The sequence below is a fragment of the Danio rerio genome, chromosome 16 (assembly GCF_052040795.2).
Source record: "Danio rerio strain M-AB ecotype USA chromosome 16, GRCz13ab, whole genome shotgun sequence".
Lineage (NCBI taxonomy): Eukaryota > Metazoa > Chordata > Actinopteri > Cypriniformes > Danionidae > Danio > Danio rerio.
The window spans coordinates 45,002,072-45,025,453 of record NC_141036.1 but is presented as its reverse complement, the minus strand read 5'-3'; the positions used below and the strand labels follow the sequence as shown (position 1 = coordinate 45,025,453).

General features: G+C 33.6%; 1 protein-coding gene across 5 annotated transcripts in view; it reads right to left on the bottom strand.

Moving 5' to 3' along the window:
* The window catches only part of osbpl10b (oxysterol binding protein-like 10b), a 104,159-nt gene that overhangs the window by 22,333 nt on the left and 58,444 nt on the right, over positions 1 to 23,382 (bottom strand). For 4 of the 5 annotated variants that reach the window (XM_087287713.1, XM_087287714.1, XM_087287715.1 and 1 more), the window contains one exon: positions 2,393 to 2,539. In XM_087287713.1, the coding sequence (XP_087143839.1) occupies positions 2,393 to 2,539 (147 nt within the window). Of the gene's footprint in view, positions 1 to 2,392; positions 2,540 to 12,544; positions 12,651 to 23,382 lie in introns of those variants that run through there. The other variant, XM_087287717.1, reaches the window with a different exon arrangement.

The window sequence follows — 23,382 nt, the reverse complement described above, 5'->3', positions numbered from 1 at the left end:
TGAGTGTAAGAAAGACGCATTACAAATGAAATGTATTACTTACTACTTTGTTATCATTATTAATATTCAATTTATATAAATAAATACAAATACAAAATTAATAAAGAGGAAAAATCAGGGGAACAGGGGCTGGAAGGGCATCCGCTGCGTAAAAAGTTGCTGGATAAGTTGACGGTTCATTCCGCTGTGGCGACCCCGGATTAATAAAGGGACTAAGCCGACAAGAAAATTAATGAAATGAATGAGTTTTTTTATGCTTTACAGATTATCATTATACATTGATGTATGTGTTTGTATATATATGTATTTTCCTTTTTTTCTCTCTCTCTCTTTTCCCATATATGCTAGTGGGTGTTTGTGTATCTATGCCGAATTTATGATGATAGTAGACTTTGCTTGTTAAATTATTTGAGTGCCATTTGAGATGTTTAAATAAGTCATGTGACCGTAGTACTCAAAAGAGACTCTAGACGCACCTGATCACTGTTACCCTGATGAAGGCAGACTTCTGCTGAAACGCGTAGGTTTTTAAAGATTTAGCCATGTGAATAAAGGCTTTTTAAATTTTTTTACTTTATTCGAGTGCCTTGGACTGATTCTTGTTGCTGTTTTGATTAATCCCTTACCCAAAGAGCACCAACCATACATTTGAGCTTACCCCAGAGCGCTTTTTGTTTGTTTTTTCTGGATTAATTAAAATATAACATTTGGTTGATATTTTGCTGCTTGTAAACAACTCATTTTAATTCAAATGTATTATCTTTTAAACCACAGTTCTGTCTGGTTCTTGAATCTGATTGGCTGATAGCTGTGCTATATTCTGCATTGACAGCCCTCATACAGCCTCTTCACCCTTGTGTATTACACATAGAGTGACAGCAGATCAATAAACTCACTACAGTTTGATAAATACTGCTGCTGTTGGACAACATAATGTACTTTTGTGACTTTTTTTTAGGTGAGAATGTAGTTGTTTTCTAGTTTATTTATAAGGATAGTGCCTAAAATATTTATCATTTCGTAGATTCAGTGCATCAGTGGCCATTAGCGTGTCATACTAAGCAGAACAAAGATGGTTGCGCCACAAGAGACTGCATAATACGTTCTTAGGGGAGGAAAAACTCTGCTTTTCTTTCGTATTTCAAACTACAGCTGATTAAATCATTCTAAAACAAGTAAGAGACATTCTGAGCTGATTCTAATCTGCTTGTGTTTGCTTTGGCCTTTTCAGGCTTAATTTCTGTGATATCCTGATTGCAAAAGAGAAATACTGGGAAATGTCTCTAGACTGATGACATTTCATGCCGTTCAGTCTTTAACTCTTTAAATGTGAACAAAATCACCTGTTTTGTCATCACTTTAGAGACTAAGAAATTAGAGAATCATTCAAACACTAGCTCTAAAGGGATGTTGTGTTTTAAGCAACGATTTCTGCTGTTTTGACGTCAGCTGCTGATGCAAAGGAATGGCGGAAGAAAGAAGTTCCTCATACAAAAGTGTTTGATTTTCTTTTTTAATATACTTGATTATGCCATTGAACTCTTGTATAAATATAATACCACACTCGTAGCAGTGCAATTTGGCTGTATATCATCACTATATGGTGCCTCTTACCAGTGCAGATATACAGCCATATCGCACTGCTGCTCTTGTGATATTATTCATTCATATTGATAAAGATTTTAGGTGAAGAAACTCTTGTTTTAATGAACAGAACTGTTAAACAATATTGTTTTGTTTAAATGCTAAAAAATATATTGTCTATATTCATTCATAGAAATTGATAAAAATATACATGTTACTCATTGAATAAATAAATGCAATTAAAATGAATTACTGAATGAATGAATACAAATTATTATTGTTTATGCTATATATATATATATATATATATATATATATATATATATATATATATATATAACATAACATAATATGAATATATTGAAAAAAAAATCAACTTATGTCAAGGAATACATGTTTAATTGAGATTAATTGCAATTTGTGTCATTTAGTATTTCTTACAACTGCACAAAAACAACAAAAAATTTGAACACTAAAAATACTAATATAAAAATATACATAATTAATATAATTAATTTTAATGGCACCTGTAAATAAATTTCTTGTACAGACTCCAAATTTCAGTGTATTCATGGTGCGCATTATGTGTGTATCCCACAATGATCAAAAGATCGAAATTTACAAATTACAAATAGACAGAAAAAAGCGTCCTTTGATCCCTGAAATCAGGAGCAGATAACTAATCTTGAGTGGTTCCTGTTTGTATGGGAAGAGGAAGAACAAATGTACACAGGCAAGGTAATGGCAAATTCTTTCACTATCATTAACCCGCTTATGGCTGGTGGTCTGTTGCTGTATTTTACTGTACCCGTGTGAGGTCCATGCCCAGTTTGAGCTGGGACAGCAGATGAAGAATGACGCTCCTCTGGTCATCCAGGACACCCAGGTCTTCCTCCTCATTGTCCTCTGTATCTGTGATCTCCTCGCTGGAGTCCACTGATTCTGGGCTGGAGTTCTGCAATCACACAAACATTGACAAAGATTACCTGTGAGATACTGTTAAATATATTCTTAAACCTGTGTCCTCTGTCTTCTTGAAGCTTCTGTGCACCAAATCAATGGCATCCTAAGAAAGCATACATCCACTAAACATAAATGATTAAAAATTGAATAAATACATAAATAATGGTAAATCATAAATATGAGATAATAGTTGAGATGAAAAGTCAGTTACAAATTAAAAGGTTAAATGAGAAAACCATGATGCTAAAAATAAATAAATAAACTGTCAAATAATTTGACAAAGCTATTATAAAAATATGTCATAAAAGCTATTATTTGAGTCAATCATGAGCTTAAAAACACAAGAATTATTAAACATTTGATGATTACACAAATAAACATTTGACATTTTATTTATGACACAAAAATGACGATATTTAAAGACAAAAAGTGATTATGGAATAACGACGTAACTACAACATCAAAACAAAATTATAATTAAGAATCACAAATTATGTCTAGAATCATACTGAGTAGTGCTGCACAATACATCTTGCTTCAGCATTGATATTGCAATGTGCGCATCCACAATAGTCACATCGCAAGATATGCAATGTTTACTCTGAAATACCACAGAACACATGTGATTTTCAGAGTTTGCATGTGTTTTAAAGCCCGTGACTGAGCATTTCAAGAGAGTTTAAAACATTTGAGCTTGAAAAATTATGATGTTTGGATTAATTATTGATACAGAATTTATACGATTTATGCAACAGAATTTAATTTTTGACTTGTTTCTAGACTAAATATCTACATTTTAAAGTGAAAACAAGATTATTTTACTTACCACTTTGGCAGATAATTAGCTTGTTTAAGGGAAAAAAAACAATTAATTTTTTCTTAAAGTGAAAACAAAAGAATACTCGTACTTGATTAAGAATTTCTAGATATCTGGGTTAGAAACAGGACAGAGCAAAGGAAGAAACGTTGCTTTTTGCATTGTGAGTATTCCATTTTCGTGTCTAATTACTGTTAGACTCACCAGAAAACCGTCATATAGAGCTATTCACACCATCTTTTCATATCGCAATATTTATTACAAAACAAAATAAAATATCGCAATATTAGATTTTTTTAAAATCGTGCTGCCCTAATACTGAGCCAATCATAAGATTACAAAAACAAAAATTATGAGATGAAATCCTGACATACAAAAGATTATGAGAAAATTATAAATACAAAAATGTAACATTATAACAAAATAGTGGCAAAAAATAATATAGTTAAAGCAGTGCTTCCCACACATAGACTTAACTAGGGCAGGCCACCCAGGAATATTACCGCTATATTAGGTGACATTTATTTTATTACTATTATCATCCTTTTACACTTTTTTTGTAGCCAAACATCTGCGGTCGATTAACTAGTGAAAAATCTTCTCTCGTCCTACTACGTGTACTACGTCCTTCTACAACATCCTACTTCTCGTTGTGTGCGTGAGACCTGTTAACACTCCCACAAACAGTCTCTTGTGCTGTTGTCATTTTTAGGACTTTTTGGGACAATGCGTTCATCCGGGGTTTCTAAATCTCCTAAAATTTCTGGGATTCGGCTCTTGGTTTCGCTTTCTAAAGTCAGCGTTAATTGTATGTGTTTTTGCATTACATTTTTTGCATTACATTTTGATTTACTTTCGCTTGGCTTTGCAGCTGACAGCACGTACACAGCGAAAGAAACATTAAATAATTAATTCTTTGATTTAAATGATTAAATGAAACTTTTCTATATACTCAGAGAGGACAAAATTACATCTAAACTGGCGGCAAAATATATGTACAGTGTTAAAAAATAGTTAATTAACTCATTTGCCATATTTAAATAATCTATACTTTTTAATCTTGTAATTATTATACTTTTTGGAGATATTGTCTGTTTTTATTCCTTTATGTCATTTATTTATGATTTGCTGTATTTAAAAAAAAATATTTAATGATGTTGATATATTACATTTTTCATACATATCTAATGCTGTACAAAATACCATCAGCAGATTTTACCTGGCAGGCTCCTGAATAGAGTAAAAGTAAAACAAATGGTGCATTTATTATTTTTTTTATTTCAAGTCGTTTTTCCTTTTTTAAACTTCTTTTTTAAACTTTTTTTAAACTTAAAAAAATTTTTATTACAGTGACAATATAAATAAAAATATTGTTAAATCACTTTTTTTGTCGCATGTAGTTAACCAAGTGCCATGGGTAAAAGGTTTGTTTCAATCCGGCTAACACCACAAGAATATTTCAAACCTCTGGGAAGAACTGATTATATGATAATAAAAAACCTAAAAAAATGACAAATTATGATCAATTATTTTATTAATTGTGATATTTTATCTCATAATTGACTCATAATGACCCAAAATATCTCATAATTTTGCCATAACGCATCAGACACAGAATTTCAATCCATGCTGTCAGTCACCAAAGACAAAAATATTCTTATTACTGATTACAATATAGAAAAATTAAATAAATACAAAATGTAAATATATAATATAACAGAAAGAAACTACATGGTGGAGAATAAAAATTATTATATAATTTATTTATTGTTATTTAATTTGAAGGTTTTAGCTTGCATTTACTTTCCCCTTGCATCTTTGCATGTAAAAAAATATGAAGAAAAAACTATGATTATATAAAATAAGTCTTACATTTCTATACGACAGATGCTCTCTGGTTGCAAGGCAACTGTGCGCTTTCCTCCAGTCTAGGGTGGTTAATGCAGTCGGTACCTCCTGCAATCACTCATGCAAAAAGGCTACATTGTTCCTAATGCATAATGTAAAGAAGTGCTTCAGAAGCGTCTGCCCCAAAGCATCATGGGAAGTCCTTAAAAAGCCCCTTCCTCTAAGGGCACTACGTAGATACTGTTGACAGATGAGCCGGGCAGATCACATGATCCTCTCTCAGTGGATCACTCCTTTTTCCAAGGCACACGAATATGAGTGAGTAACCGAGGGGCAGCAGATGGGATCTAAATGGGTTACGATATGATTAGACTGTAAAGTAAATCAGTGGACTAGCCGTAATCCCTGAGGTAACACTTACGACCGTGCACATGCCATTGCCTTTGGCATCATGGCTTGATTTTATTAGATTTTCCTGCAAAGCATTTATTATCTTTTGTTTCTCTCTTCTCGCTCTATAAAAAGGGAATACTGTGTTGCTGACAAAAATATGACACACTAAAAGCCATACATACTAAGTTGATTATGGCGTCAAAAGTCATAAATTGAAGTGAAAAATAAATTATAAAGTGCACATTTATTAGATAAAAAGTCACAAAAAGGCTAAGTTAATCGAGAGATAAAAGGTTAGACTTATGAGATAAAAGCCATAATTATGAGATATTAAAGGGCCATTTACATATCACATCTAAAACTAATTTAATGCCACACTAAAAGCTATGAATATAACATAGTAAGTTGATTATAACATCAAAAGTGAAAACTGATGTGAAAAGTAAATTACAAAGTACACATTTATGAGATAAACGAGGTAAACATGAGATAAAATAGAACAAAATGGCAAACTAAGTCAATCAAGAGATAAAAGGTAAGACTTATGAGAGAAATGCCATGATTATAAGATATTAGAGGTCCATTTACATTTCACATCTAAAATCAATTTAATGCCACACTAAAAGCCATAAATATAACATACTAAGTTGAGTATGACATCAAAAGTCAAAATTGATGTGAAAAGTAAATTATAAAGTACACATTTATGAGATAAACAAAGTTAACTGAGATAAAAAGTCACAAAATGCCAAACTAAGTCATAGTATAAAAGGTTAGGTTTATGAGATAATTGCAAAAACTATGAGATACTAAAGGGCCATTCACATATCACGTCTAAAACCTTGTGGAAAACGCAAGGGATGGCACTACTATCAACAATTAGAGAGTGCTTCTGTTCTTGTGCATTCTAGGAGTCAACTGAGCACTGCAACGAACAACCACTGGCAAACCCTTGCTGCAGCTCTGATACACTTTTATTTATAGAGGAATTTATGCAGTGTTACGGCACACTAAAAGCCATAAATATAACATACTAGGTTGATTATGACATCAAAAGTATACATTGATGTGAAAAGTAAATTATAAACTACACATTTATGAGATAAACAAGTTATTTGTGAGATTAAATGTGACAAAATGGCAAACTAAGACAATCAGGAGATTAAAAGTTAGACTTGAGATAATTATGAGATCCTAATGGGCCTTTCACATATCACATTTTAAACCTTGTGGGACGGCGCTTCCGTCAACAATTAGAAAGTGCTTCTGATCTTCTGCTTCTGTTGTCATTCATTCATATTTTTTTCGGCTTAGTCACTTTATTAATCTGGGATCGCCACAGCGGAATGAACCGCCAGCTTATCCAGCATATGTTTTAAGCAACGGATGCCCGTCCAGCCTACCCAATTCACCTGTACAGCATTTCTTGGAACTGTGGGGGAAACCGGAGCACCCGGAGGAAACCCTCGCGAACGCAGGGAGAACATGCAAACTTCACACAGAATTGCCAACTGACCCAGCCGAGGCTCAAACCAGCGATCTCTTTGCTGTAAGGCGGCAGCACTACCTAATGCGCCACTGCAACGCCTGCTTCCGTAGTGTCTGTTCTTACTAGTCAACCATCAGCTGAGCACTCCAAGAAACCCCCAGTGACATACCCTTGCTGTAGATCTGATACACTTTTATTAATGGAGGAATTAATGCGATTTTATGACACACTTAAAGCCATAAATATAACATACTAAGTTGAGTATGACATCAAAAGTCAAAATTGATGTGAAATGTAAATTATAAAGTACACATTTATGAGATTAACAAGTTAATCGTGAGATAAAAAGTCACAAAATGGCAAACTAAGTCATGGTATAAAAGGTTAGATTTGTGAGATAATTGCAAAAACTATGAGATACTAAAGGGCCATTCACATATCACGTCTAAAACCTCGTGGAGAATGCAAGGATGGCGCTTCCATCAACAATTAGAGAGTGCTTCTGTTCTTGTGCATCTGTGGTGTCTGTTTTTACTAGGCAATCATCAGCTGAGCACTACAACGAAAAACCACTGACAAACCCTTGCAGCAGCTCTGATACACTTTTATTCGTGGAGGAATTTATGCAGTGTTGCTGCACACTAAAAGCCATACATTTAACATACTAAGTTGGTTGTGATATCAAAAGTCCACATTGATGATGAGATAAACAAGTTAATTGTGACTAAAATGTCACAAAATGGCAAACTAAGTCAATCAGAAGATAAAAGGTTAGACTTATGAGATAAATGCCAGAATTATGAGATACTAACTGGCCATTTACTTTTCGCATCAAAAACCTTGCAAAGAAAATGGTGCTTCATTCAACAATTAGAAGGTGCTTCTAAACCTGTGCCTCCGTGGTGTCTGTTTTTACAGGGCAACCATCAGCTGAGCACTTCAAGGGACCACTACTGACAAACCCTTGTTGTAGCTAGGGTTACCACTTATGATGCAAAAAAATAAGGAATGCATACTGCAGCGGGGGCCATATCCCTTGGGGGCCTAGACCACAGTGATCACAGGCCCAATAGCATGCCAGCGGTGGTAAAACGCAACTTAAAATATGCCTTCAGGAAAGTATAAACACTTGGACATTGAAATAAACAGTCTTTTATTGAAATCTGTGTAAACAGATGCAGTCAGTCTTTCTCTTTTACAACTCTGCAGCACGCACTGATATAGCTAATGTTATGTTTAATAGTGTGGTATACCTGCGTCAACTCAGCTGCTGTAACAGAGGCGAGGCGAAAATACTAATGAACCTAATTTTAAAGGGTGGTATTGATAACAGATATTGGCTAAAATATTTGTCATCATTTAACAACTATCCAAACATGGAAACAGCACATACATAAACTAGATACAAACATTAGCTACACTGTAAAAAAAAAAATATGATCAATTAGTCCTGACAGCATTTGTTTTTAGGTCATTTTAACTTATTGAACTGAGTTAACCATTTTCTATCTTAATTTTTTAATTTATGCAAGCTGTTTTAAGTCAGTTTAACATAATATAAGTTCAATAAACTCATGATTAATTTGATTAAGCTTAAAAAATTAAGGCAATCAAGATTTTTTTTTTTTACAGTGTAAAGTTTTCATATAGCCTATTTCTAATTTTAAAATATAGAAAGTTGCAATTTACTAGTTGATTTTCTCTACATGGGCATTATGTTGTTTATTAATGTATTAAATATTATACATATATAATATATTAAATATAATATATTAAATGTTTTAAGTATTAATGCTTATGTGCCTTAACAAACAAATCATAATATTACATTGGAATATGATCCACTTACATTGTATTTAAAGAATTTTTACAAATTACAATTTGTGACCCAGTGTGTGAAAGCCAGGCCAAATCTAATTCTGAGATAAAGTTTGATTGTAGCCATTCATTTCCCTGTGATTTCAGTTGTTGACATTGTTTCACTCACTTAATATTAAATACATATATTATTATTATTTTCACAGACTGTTCTTTATTTCATGTAGAAAACAGTAACTCAAGTCAATCAACAGATTGGAGAAGGGGTCAATCCTATGAGATAAAGTCCATAATCATGAGATGCTAAGTCAGCTGTGAGATTAAAAAGAATCTACATTTAGGTGAAAAGGTCATTTTAATGTCAATATTATCACATACTTAATCCATCATGAGATAAGGGGTCAAACTTATGAGATAAAGTCCATAATGTAATCATGAGATACTTTACATTTAGGTGAAAAGTCCATTTTAAGTAGTTTCCATAATTACTAAATGCTAATATGAGATATAAAGTAAATCAACATTAAAAAATATCTAAATTAAGGTCAAAATTCTAACATGTAAAGCCATAAAAAGTTAATTATGAGATTAAAAAAATCACAGCTACTACAACTTCATAATTAAACTGAGGTGAAAAGTCAAAATGTTGCGATAAAAAGTCAAAATGATCACATTTTAAGTTAATTATGAGATTAAAGGTCACAACTATTATTCATTCATTCATTTTCTTTTCGGCTTAGTCCCTTTATTAATCCGGGGTCGCCACAGCGGAATGAACCACCGACTTATCCAGCACGTTTTTAGGTAGCAGATGCCTTTCCAGCCACAACCCATCTCTGGGAAAGTCACAACTATTACAAATTTTATAAACAAACTGAGGTGAAAAGTCAAAATTAGCAGATAAAATATCAAAACAATCCCATTCTAAGTTAATTATGAGATAAAAAAAAAGTCAAAACTGCTATAAATTCATATTTAAACTGAGGTATAAAGTCAAAATGTTGAGATAAAAAGTCAAAATGATCATATTTTAAGTTATTTATGAGATAAAAAGTCACAACTATTACAAATTCATAAATAAACTGAGGTGAAAAGTCAAAATTCTAAAATAAAAGGCAATAATTAGGACATAAGTCATTCATGAGATAAAGAAAAGATACAAGTATAACATATTAAAAGCCATAATTATGACATGCTAGGTCAATCATGACACAAAAAGTCAAGAACATTGTGTTTCCGGAAAAATAAAAAATGTTTGTCGAGCCGGATGGGGCGTCCTCATTTCCAGCTTCAGCGATTCACCTGAATATTTCATAGGACAAGAGCAGAGCACTTTCTGGCTCACTCTACGACATCACAGATATGATTAAATAAACACATGCGAATAAGGCCGCATGACAGGTCAAGCATCCAACCACAAATCCATACACACGAATGCATCATCAATACTGAACACAATGTTCCCCGCCAGCATGCAGACAAACTGCTGTCCTTCTTTGATCACAAAACATCATGTCAAGGACGTGTTAAAACAATAATTGTGTCCTTCTTTCTCTGTTGTTTTGCTGGACTGTTTGGTAGCTACACTGACTAGCTAAAAGTCAGAAGTTGTTTAAGCTTATTAAACTATTTTAAAGATGCAGTAAAATATAATAGCCTCTAGGAAATAAAACTATAAAAAGTACATGAGAATAAACGGAAAAGAAATACATATTTTTCGATCAAAACTCAACGTGTCTAAGTCTTATTGGAGAGCTGATACCGAAGACTGCAATCAAAAGTCAGAGACTTCAATTTGAGAATCAAACATATCTTGTTGAATTTTTGAAAAATCAAATCTGTATTTGTTTGATAGCTCTTTGTGTATTTTTTAATTAACTAACTTTCTTGCTTTGAGCTTATTTAAAAAGACACAATGGGCTCCATTTTAACGATCTAGGTGCAAAGTCTAAATCGCATGGCGCAAAAGCATTAGGAGAGTGTCCGAATCGACTTTTGCTATTTTAAAAATGGAAACATACGCTCAGTCCATAGTCTAACAGGGTTGTGCTTGTTCTCTTAATGAATTATGGGTGCTTTGAGTTTAACGTGAATTAAACAAATTAGACACTCATCTCCCTATCCCTTTGAGAGTCAGTTGTGTCGCGCCATGGTGCATACACTATTTACATCGCAGACTTTTTAAGTGGACAAACCGAACACTTTACTAGTGAGAAAACTATTATCTGCAGCGCGAGAATAAAGAATGAACCTACTCCATTCGGCCTCTTTACTCTCTCTATACTTTACTTTACTCTTTACTTCTTTACTTTCGTAGATAAAGACATCCATTAGCCGACATATTTAATTTAGTTTGTTAAGCTCAAAGATTTGTTTCAAATCTATTTCTAATTTTAGTTCTAATTTCCAGCAAACGAGAAATGAACAATAGTAACGAAGTGTGGTCAAAAAACTGAGTTATATCCAAACACATGTCCTATTCTTATGCCCTATATGGTGATGCATACGTCCCACGAAACCCTTTGTAAAAATATTTGTGTATTGCAGTACATCCTGTATGTATTAAGCAATGTGTAAGCGTTTGAACCTAACATAATTATTAGCATAATTATTGTGCTCTGCTTTTAGTTGGTCAATGGCGCAGTCTATTTCAGTTCCTCAAAATAGCAACGCACTATCATGCGCCTTAACAAACCTCCATTTTAGATAGGAACACTCATGAGTCTATAAAGTGGTGCAAATGGATTTGCTATTTAAACAATGTGTTGCAAAACGCAAAAATTAGGGTTGTGCTGGTCTGAAAATAGCAACAAATCATGCCAAACATGTCTTGCGCCTTATTGCACTAGGTGTATGATAGGGCCCATTTTTTTACATTTGCAAAAATACTTTAAAAACATCAAATCACAAATCAACATTGAGACTAATAAACATATTTAATAAATAAAAAGCAATTCAAGTAATATTTTGAAAAGTAAACTAAATCTGGAGAACTAGTTATTAAATAATTATTAGCTGAGGTTATTCTGAAATGGTTCACATTTGACTCTCCAGTAATCTCATAAATCTCAAACTCTGCTCAGATTTCAATTCTATGCAGAGATTTCAATATGAACTCAAATATCAAATTATCCCACCAACAAATGAGATAAACCTAGCCATGCTTCCACATCTTCACAGCTCTACACTCTTACTGTATGTTTAAATGGCTTAATTTATCTTCAAGTCTTTATGAAGAAAAAATACATTCATATTTCACATACATAAATTGAAACCACACTGAAGTGAACTAAACTGAACTTCAACTCTGGAAACTGGACTGACCCAGTTTCAATTTTTTAGAACTTTTATGTTAAGCTGCTTTGACACAATCTACATTGTAAAAGTGCTACAGAAATAAACACGAATTGAAGTGAATATCTAACAATCCTACACCATTATGTCTTAAAGAGCATCTTAAAAGCGGCCTCTGAGCAGTGATGTTTTCCTCTGGGAGACTTTATGAGCTCAAAAACATAATCCAATAAAAACATTACATCCTTGAATGAAGTTTCCAACTTTCCTCACTCCCAGCATGTCAAAGCTTGCCCCCTCCATCTCGCCAACAGGAAAAAAACATGCCTCAAACTTACATTCATTTCAGGTCTGCTTCAGAAACGCACCCTTGGATGTTCACCTCATAGTTTCACTGTGTTGGAAGCCAGAAAACTCTCTCTTTCACGATCTCTTGCTAACTCTGACACTCTTATCTCACTGCCCAGCTGTCCCGAGCCACAGTTCCCTCCCACTTTTCTCTCTCTCTCTCTCTCACGCGCACACACACACACACATGCTCATACACACAAACTCTCTCTCTAGATCCTTTGAAAGAATAAGAACAGCGTTTCATATTTCTTTTTGGTTGTCCAAGAAAAAAAAATTGATTTGTTAAGAGATAATTTTTGCAATTTATATATATATATATATATATATATATATATATATATATATATATATATATATATATATATATATATATATATATATATACATACAGTTCTGTCTGGTTATTGAATGTAATTGGCTGATAGCCGTGCGATATTTGCATGTAACATCACACAAAGGCCTCTTCACCCTTCATCTCTGTGTATTACTCTGCCCACATACAGCAAGCAACAAGCAGAGACACTACAGTTTGACAAATATTACTGTTGTTGGACAACAAACTGTACTTTTGAGGCTTTTTTAGTTGCGAATGTAGTTGCTTAGATTGCAACTTCGCATTTTTTTGTAGGAATAGTGCCTATTTTTAAATATTTACAATTTCTGAAAGCACGTCGACAAAATAACATGATTTGTGAAGCATGAGGACACATTGCTTTGCATCGTATAAACACAACCAAGCCTTTATGACCTAAAAAGATGATATTAATAAATCCATGTATAATAAATAATACTGACTAGTATATGTTTTTTTGTGGGGTATTTAATGTATATTTTGTCATCTTAGTGATGAGTAAGGTCTTGCTATGTTTGTCAAAAACAATTTATTGTGCAATATATTTAAAATTTTAGTTATTCAGTTGATGTTAGAGAGCTGAGAAAGAGATCCTATTCACATTGTAAAAACCACTCTTGCCACAGTTGCTTTCATAGTGCTTGCTTTTACACCAATTTCAGCTCTGTTCTGCTCATTATGATGCAACCAATTGTAAGTACTTTTACATGCAATGATGTCTAGCAGAGAATGCAAGTGTAGCTGGTTTAAAGAAATAGTAAAGCCTTAAAAAAACCCTGCTGTTAATTTGCTCACCCCTATGCCATCAAAGATGTAGGTGACTTTTTTATAATGAGTAGATCATTAAAGGTGCTGTATGCAAGTTTTTGACTCTTTTAAAGCACAAAATTGTCATAATATGTTTAAAGATATTTAAGAAACATGCTAAGTGAACATAATTGTCTATCTGAAAAACAAATGCTGACGTCAGTTATTCTCCTTTGAAAATGTGCGTTCTGTGTCAGAATGTCTGTTTTTGTTTTGGTCTGTAACCTCGGCCACGGCCAGTTCACCCAAAATTTTCAGGCATGCTGGATTGTCTTGTTGGAAAACACAGCGTATTTCATTTAAGTCTTGAAGGTTGCCTCAATAGTCCCTTTCAAACAGTGATACTGGAAAATATCTAGAAAATTTCCGGACCGACGATTCTGACATCATTACTCATAAATGAACTCTAAACATAAAGGAATTGATGGTTTCACTTTGGTTTTCAACTTTAGCATTCATGTACCTGCTTTTGTCCCAGAGATGGACCAAAAACGTTACTATCCGAAGGCAGAAGCGCTAACTGCAGCTTTGTTTACACATTTGACTACATTACAAATGCTGATGATATAAAAGGAACACTTTTGCATGGCGAGATTTACATTTAAATGCATGCTGTGAGATGAACAACTACTTTGGCTAGGAATGGGACAATAACCATTTTCAAGGTAAATCGCAGTTTGGAGAGGTCTAGGTTTTAAAACTGCCAAAATTTTCTGTAACACCGTTCCTAAGTTATTATAAGATTTTTTTTCCTTTTTTTGTTTGTGTTTTAGGACAACAGTATCTCCAGCACAAAATATATCCAAAGATGACAATTTAAATAGTAAAGAAATCAGTGTTTTTTAAACTAATAAAAACAGCAGTCAGTGATTAATTCTCATTATTTAGCCTGACGTGTTTACTGCACCAACATATTTAAAATCTTAAAAAAAATAAAATATATTGTTTTCAAAGGAAATTTTTTTTGTGTTGTTTTCTACCCAGACATTTAAAATGAATCTATTTTAGAGCAGTAATCGCGACACCGTGAAACAGTGATATTTTTATCCAAGGTTATCATACTGTCAGAATCACATACCGGCCCATGAATAACCAGGGTTGTTGGTTACTTAAATCTGTCTCAATCCCAAAAATGCAGAGAATGGACTCATGTTCTTGTGGAGATCGGATCTTGTCAAGTTACCTCTAAAGAACGAACTTGGGAGAGCGCGAGAACAGAGAATGCGTCCTGTGAGAGATGAGAGGCTGCGTTCTTCCTGATGGTCACATGACCTTCACACATTTTTAACGGAAATTTTTTTAAACATTACAGCATTCATACACTGATTTATTGTTTTTCTCCTTTTTACAATATAAACTATACATAAAGACAAATATACATTGCACAATACAAATAAAACACATTTTAATACAAATTTCAGCAAAAAAAAACACCCTTAACGTGTTATGCCTTTATTAAGATTTACATGGTAATGATTACTTTCACTGTTTCATTTAGGATAACTCCTGAGATAGATAAGTTATATCTCTGAACTTCAAAAATAAATCTATATAGAATGCTGTGCTTCCCACCTCCTTTATTCAGCCACAATGATTTCTGTATCAATGCGTCCTCCATATCAAGAACACATCCGGGAACTTTCACGCATCCTCCGTTCTTGTGGTCTTGAGTTTTGGAACTAAACTTTGGCAGTTGATGATGATGTTACATGAGAACATAAGGACGCAAGAACGTTGAAGAATGCAAATTGAGAAACAGCTTCCGACTGACCTGAGCGCTCCTTCATGTGCACACACCTCACACAGCTGAACGCAGAGTGTGCAGGTAAACTCATAGTGGTTTATCATATTACCTGACTAACAAGCAGCAGCTAAATGTGTCTGAAGAAGGATTCAAAGGCATTCATTTTCATAAACAGCACGGATGTGAATGCGTCTGATTGGCCGCAGTAGACATTCCAAAAACGTGAATGTGAACGCTCCCTCCGGCAATTTTCCTTCTGCGTTTACGCTATGATTGTGTAATCAATCTCTGCAAAATACATTGTAAAATACATGCAAAAAACACCCTCTGCAATATTTTAAATTTGGACTGCACTACCTAGTTCAACCACCAGGTCACTCATAAATACTGCACCTTTAAAGAAGATTTTTAGCTGAATCTGTGCTCCTTGGTGGTTCATAAAATGAAAGTCAATGGATACCAGCACTTTGAGAGGTAAAAACACATATCTCTGTGGCTCCTGATAATATACTGAGGTCCGAGAAAGCAAAAATGATCAGTTTGTGCAGATCAAGAAAGTATAACGTGCTGGCCATGATATTAGTACAGTATGTCTGTGTGTGTCTGTGTGTGTGTATGCGCAATGTGCTGAGCATAATTTCAGATGATGTGTTTAATCCCCATGCAGTCCCATGACATGGACTGATCCGCACATGACTCCACTTTGTGTGTGTGTGTGTGTGTGTGTGTGTGTGTGTGTGTGTGTACATCACTAGAATACTGCCTACAGCATGGTAAACTCTGAAAACTGGCTACAATTAAAAAGAAAAACAGTATGTGAAGCATTTCAAACTCCCGCTGAAATCAAATGTTTCCGGGTGTTAGTATCAATATGTTAGTCTTAAGGTTGTATATAATCTAGCATGCTCCAAAATAAACACTGCATTCAACACTCAGTTTCTCACGCTAATAAGACATACGTTTTTTTAAGACATCGCTTTGCAGTTCAGCTGCTCATCAGATCTTCTGGAGAATAGCTCATAGTGCACTATATAGGGGATGAACTGTACACAATCTATTGAGGAGAAAAAAATCCATTTATAACGTAAATGTGGTCATATTATACTCTTTTTGTTTTGAGGATGTACTGGAACATACTCTTATGGTTTGTTGGTTTGAATAACCCTTTTTTTCACATAATTTGCATTATTACAATCCCTTTCTCCCCACCCTGGCACAAATAGCTTGATTAGTTCCAGGTATGATGAAGTAAATTGTCATTGGTAAGCTGTACCAGTGTGTTATGATTAGCGAACACTTATATGGTATTAGTGACCGGACACCCCTTGCCACCAAGTTCTGTCTATTCTGGTATAGTTAAGGATGCCATCAATATTGCCATATCGATATGAGTTGGATTCTGACCCTGAGAAACACAACTCTGATTGGCAGAGCTGTGATACAAAACAAAACACCATTGACCAATTTAAATAGCGAGAAAAGGAGCAACTGTCTTGAAGTTTCAGATGAAATTATGTCACACACTGAACAAAGTTACGCATTTCAAGGCCCTTTGGGAGCCTTTAAACTGTGCAATGATAAGCAATTCAACAGTATATGGGTGATTATAGATCTACATTTTTCATCTATAAGATAAACCTTATTAAACTTAATTTTTCAAAAATAAAAAGTTTTTTAAAACAGTTTTGAATAATATTAACACAAATTATACTGTCATCTCTAAAAATAATGTTTGAATGTGCATTTAGGGCCATTTTGCTTTTAAAATATTAACTTAAAGACTCCCACTATAGCTATTTTTGTCTCTGACTCCTGAATCATACTGTACATTCAGCTTCAATTACTCAATTATCAATAATTAGGTCAAATTGTCATTATTTTTGTGTTTATTCTACCAAGTTAAATAAACATTTGGATGAAACATCTATTTTCTGCATTATTTGTATTTTCAAATCCGATTTTGTTTCTCTCCCTACATTCTATCAAAAGGCATAGAGAGCTTTAAAGCACTGATTTCTGCTCCAAATAATTTTACTTTGGCTGAAGAGAAAGTACAAAAAAAAAAAACATTTAGACATGTCACTATCCTTCTCACATTCATTTGAGCAAAATGTTTAAGATACACCTATAGCAAATTAACTGTCAACTCTTTTATAGTGATATTTCAGTGAATCTCTCATTCACTTGTTAAAAAATAACAATATGATGGAAAATACATAACATTCTGTTTTAGACATGCCATGTGACATCTGGTTTGAGGTAAGAATCTTAAACTTAAGCACAAACTGGTGGAAATTATCAACTCTGTTAGTGGTTGAAAAAGCTTTAATAATTAGTGACAATCAAATGTTCCCAATCACATTTAAGCAATTTACATTATTTTACATAAAAATGTATTAATTGTAAAAAAGAATCCATGATATATTTTATGTATATCAGTCCCGTTTAAGGAAAATGATTAGGGAAATGCTTAAAACGTACCTGTGAAATAAGTGATATGCTATGTTGTTGTCTCATTGATAACATAAATAAAAAGTTACGCATTTGTATTTTACATTTAAATCTTAGGAATGCATTAAAAAAATCTGTTAATTACTGTATTTTCTCTTTATTTATTGGATGTTGATATCTGCTCTGTGGACTTCTGATGTTAAATATTCAACTCTACAGCTTAACAAAGTGGCTTTTATTGGCGTTTTAGTACAGTAAAATAATATAAAGCATAAGAACTAATAGTATAGAGAGAAATAAGGCTGTAAAATAACAGAAAATGTACAGCCAATTTATTATAAGATTTTTGTACCATAATATACAACACCAAGGCAGAAACTATAACACTTTAAAGTAATAAAAAATGTTCATAAAAGTCACTTTTTTAAACAAGGGTAAAAGTGGTTAAAAAATAGATCAAGATTCCATAATGCAATTTAAAAGCATAAATAAAATATATATATATATTTTATGCATAAATACATAAATAATAATGCATAAATAAATTATATATATATATATATATATATATATATATATATATATATATATATATATATATATATATATATATATATATATATATATATATATATATATATATATACACCTCACATACATACCTCATATACGTTTCTGGAGACCGTCAAATATGACAGTTTTTGTTTACATGAATCCACAAGAGGCCGCTGTGTACACTTATTAAGATCTCAAATTTCAAACTTCTCTTGCGAGAGCCATTTGTGCCTGCTCTTCTCATGTAAATCTGTCAGAGGCTGCTGTCAACTGACTGACTGACCGATCAACTGACCCACCCTCCCCCTTCTCTAAACCCAACCAATAGTGTTTTAAAAAGCACAGATTGACCAGTCCACCTGCTTCCCTAAATCCAACCTACAAATTTGAAAAGCAATACAGTAAAAGAAAAGCCCTCGTCTGATTTTTACCATGTTTTACCACATTCTCACCCTATTATTTACTTCCTTATTTTGATTTTTGCCTTCTGTTTTTTTCTCACCAGCTTTCTGGAACCATTCTTCGCTGGACTTGAACTCCTCCCTGTGTCTCAAGTCCACCGATGTACATGGGGAGGGACTGGACAAACTGGTAACAGCAAAAAAGTCATCCATATGGAGGTAAGCGGTCAGCTGGTAAGCGTGAAAAGGAACGGTGTCGTACCACCCTGTGGTTTTCATTTAAAAAATGAAATGCAGCCTACGTACTTCTGGCTACATAATTCACGCTCTTCAGAGATGTATTTAGGGGCTACGTTTTCACAATGAGCCTATGTTGTATTTTTTACAGTGTATATAATTTCAACCTCGATTCAAGATTTGCATCTCAAGCAACCTGAAATCCTAGAACCCCCCCCCCCCCCCTCTGCTGCAGAAATACCTAGAAACACTAATACTATGCTAGTATGACATTCAGCATCGAAAAAAAAAAGAGAAAATCCACCATTCAGAGGATTAAATGTACACTATAGACTTGAGATTGGCATGATCTCAGATTATCTCCTGTATTTAATGCACAGTTGAGCTAGAGTTCACAAACACAACTCAAAATAACAGCTCTGGTTTGATCTTAGAAAACAGAGATGCGTTTTTATGCAACTAGCCCTATTATGCACACTAGATGAAACAGGCATCCAAGTGGCTTTGAAAATGCTTGGGCTGTAAATGATTAATTAAAATGAACCTTTAATAGGAGACGCTGTGTGTTTTCAGGGCCTGAAGATAAAAATCAGCTGACTTCGGTCATGTGACCTGCCATCCTGTTGTAGCTCCTGAGAAAACGGCACAGAGTTTGTGGGAAAGCGGTGTTCATGAATTAATGATCAGCGTCTTCAGGGACGCAGGAGTGCAGGAGTGCAGTAAAGCCCACGCACTGAAACCACACTCTGGAGACTCACAGCCTTTAATCAACTCCAGCACGCTAAATTAAAACAGTAAGATGACTGTCTGCAGTTTGCAAGGGTGAATAATAATAATGAACAACACAAACACAGACAGAGAACAAAACTATTTGAATCCACCATTATAATTAAATTAATAAAATTAACTAGTAGCAAGTAGCCTTAACGGTAACATTTCAAACTAATGGTCCATTAATGTTACTTAAAGGTGCTGTATGTAAGTTTTTGACTCTTATAAAGCATAAAAGTACCATAATATGTTTGCAGATATTTCAGAAGCATGCTAAGTGAACATTCTTGTTTATGAAAAGCAATGCTGAAGTCAGATATTCTGCTTTGAAAATGTCCGTTACGTGCCAATAAGACTGTCTTTGTGTTGGTTTCTTTAACCCGCCCAATGGCAGTTTAGCCAATTTTATTTTAGAAACGGCATTGCCTTCATGAAAAACCACATATTTCATTCATTCAGTCAAGAAGGCTCTCAAAGCATGCATCAAGGGCTGAAATGTGACCTCCGGTGGACATTAGCAGACTCCGAAATGAGATGCAGATACAGGGCTCTATTTTGGCGGTCCATGCGCTAAATGGAAAGCACATGGTGCAAATGCTTTCAGGGCTTGCTAATTCCATATTAGCTAATTTAAGGACGGGAAAACCTGCTTTGCGCCGTGGCGCATGGTCTAAAAGGGTTGAGTTTATTTTCTTAATGAGTTATAGGTATGTTTTGAGAATAAACCAATCAGAGTCTCATCTCCCATTCCCTTTAAGAGCCAGTTGCGCTGCGCCATAAGCGCATTAGCTATTTACATGACGTAAAGTAAGTGTAAGTGGAAAAACTGAGCATTTCACAAGCAAACAGTTAACAGTTAACAGTTTTTTTTAACAGAAAACAGTTAAACAGAGCATCTACCACGCAAGAATAAGAGATAATATATCTACTTTCACTTTCACTCTCGTGGATAAACCTTTATGCACAGACATCATTTAGCCTATAAATAATAGTTTTGTTTGTTAAGCACAAATATTTGTTTCAAAACTATTTCTAAATTCAGTTCTAATTTCCAGCAAACGAATAAATGAACAATAATAACGAAGTGTGTTTAAAAACCTGAGTTATATCCTTAAACACATGCTGTGCCCCATTTGGTCTAAAATCTGAAGGTGGGCAAATCTAAGCTTGAAAATGTTAATAAAACAAATATAAATATGGATATAATAAATAATACTGCTAATAATAATAACATTACACTAAAGCAGATTGTTATGAATGAACTAAAAAAGCCTCCCGAGATGAAGAAGGCATAAAGAAGTGGTTTTTCATATTTATGTAGGCTAGAAAATAATATGTTTTGTGATATTTTAATCCTTTATATTTATATTATATATATATATATATATATATATATATATATATATATATATATATATATATATATATATATTCTTATTATATCCTATAAATAGGCCTATCCTTAATAATTTAATTTCTTCATATATAAAGATATTGGTGTATTGCTCTACATCTTGAGTGTAGGCTATTAAGCAGTGTGTAAGCGAGGCGCGAGTTTAGACCAGGTTTGTTTTGGTCTAATGAAAAATCTATTATAGTTTCTCAAAATAGCAACGCGCCAGCAGTGCGCCTTAGAACGGCTTCCTTTTTAGACCAGAACCATATGTCCTATGGGCGCACATATGAGCGCAAATGCACTTGCTATTTAAAGAGCCACATTGCGTTGGGTGTATGATAGGGCCCACAGAGTTCCACATGAGGTTATTAATTAGCAAAAAATATAAATATTTCACGTTCATATAAATAATATGAACGTAAACATTTGATGAGCAGGTAACATTGCAACCTTGAGCCTAACAACATGCTATGTGATGAAATACCCAGACAAAACCAGAATGTTAATACAGCCATTCAGAAGCATAGAATAGTGCACTTACTGCACTCCAACAAAATGCTAAGGTTTACAATCTAATTAATACATATTAAACATCTTTAATATTATTAAATGTAGATGCTGTATCACTGATATGTGTTGGCTTGCACTGAATCACAGTTCTAAAATTCTATTTCAAACGGTTTAATTTATTTTTAAGATCCGAGGTAAACTATCGGCTGCTGTTTTCAGTAGTATTGCAGAAAATGTCATATTAAAAGGCATTCAAACTCACATTGTTAGCATTTACCACTGAATAAAGCACATGAGCTAGACAGTCAGGCACACTCCTGTTCTGGCAACCTGCACTTGCATGGGTGTCAAATTTACATATTGCATCTTTAATGTACTGACTGACATGAACAAACAATTAACAGTATATTTGTAACAGTATTTTTATTAATCTTTGTTAATGTTAATGAAAATTAAGTAATTTATTGTTAGTTGTTGTTAATTCAAGAGGAATTAAGTAATGTGAACATGAATATTTAGATATTAGTAATGCATTGGTAAATAAATACTAACACTACTACTACTACTACTACTAACAGTAAAAAAAAAATCACACACACACACCCACATTTATATATATATATATATATATATATGTGTGTATATGTGTGTGTGTGTGTGTGTGTGTGTGTGTGTGTGTGTGTGTGTGTAATTAATATAATGGTTCAAATAATAATACAATGATTAAAATAAATAATTAGGCATCTAGATCTAAATAATTTAATTAATTGATGATCAAATTTATTAATCATTTAAAAACAAAAATTTAATTCTGAAAATATGAAAATAATATAGTATTATTATAATTAGAAATTAAAACAACAAACATAATGCTTTTTAAATTTTTTACAACAATATTTTACATAATTTTGCTAAATTAATAGAATTACAAACAAAGAAACTACAAATACATTTGACTTTTTTATTTTAAATTCTATTTTATAATGGTAAATTTCACTAGTATGATTATTAGTAGCGGTATGCTCAATTAAGCTGACTACATTTTACTTTTCCTGTGATAAATAAATGAAAAGAATGTCACAAAGTGTCACAAAAATGTGCTTTATCCTAGATATTTACTTAGATATTTAAAAAACAAAATCAACCACTTTTAAAAAATTTACTTGCAGAAATATACACTGAATTAAATTCTGACCCAGAACTCAATAAATGAAGTAATCACTAATGCCGAAGCCCAACATATCAGATGAACTGATGCTATACGGTCTTTTCAATTTCCAAGCACACAAATTCAAACTCTCCCTGATGTGTCTGAGAGTGTTACCTTTCAGCCCCAGCAGAGATGAGGACAGATGTTTGCCTTCCACACACACACACACGCACACAGTTCACCCAAGAGACACAATCACCCCCCACCCACCCACACACAAACACGCGCGCACACAGATCACCCAAGAGACACAGTCACCCCACACACACTCCAATCTGAATGCGGACAAGGATTTGCACGACTGCCTCTCCTGTCAAACATCTAGGATATGTGTGCCTGATGGGCCGCGTCTCATCGCTCGCTGTTGTTTTTCTGCTCCCTGCAGTTTTGC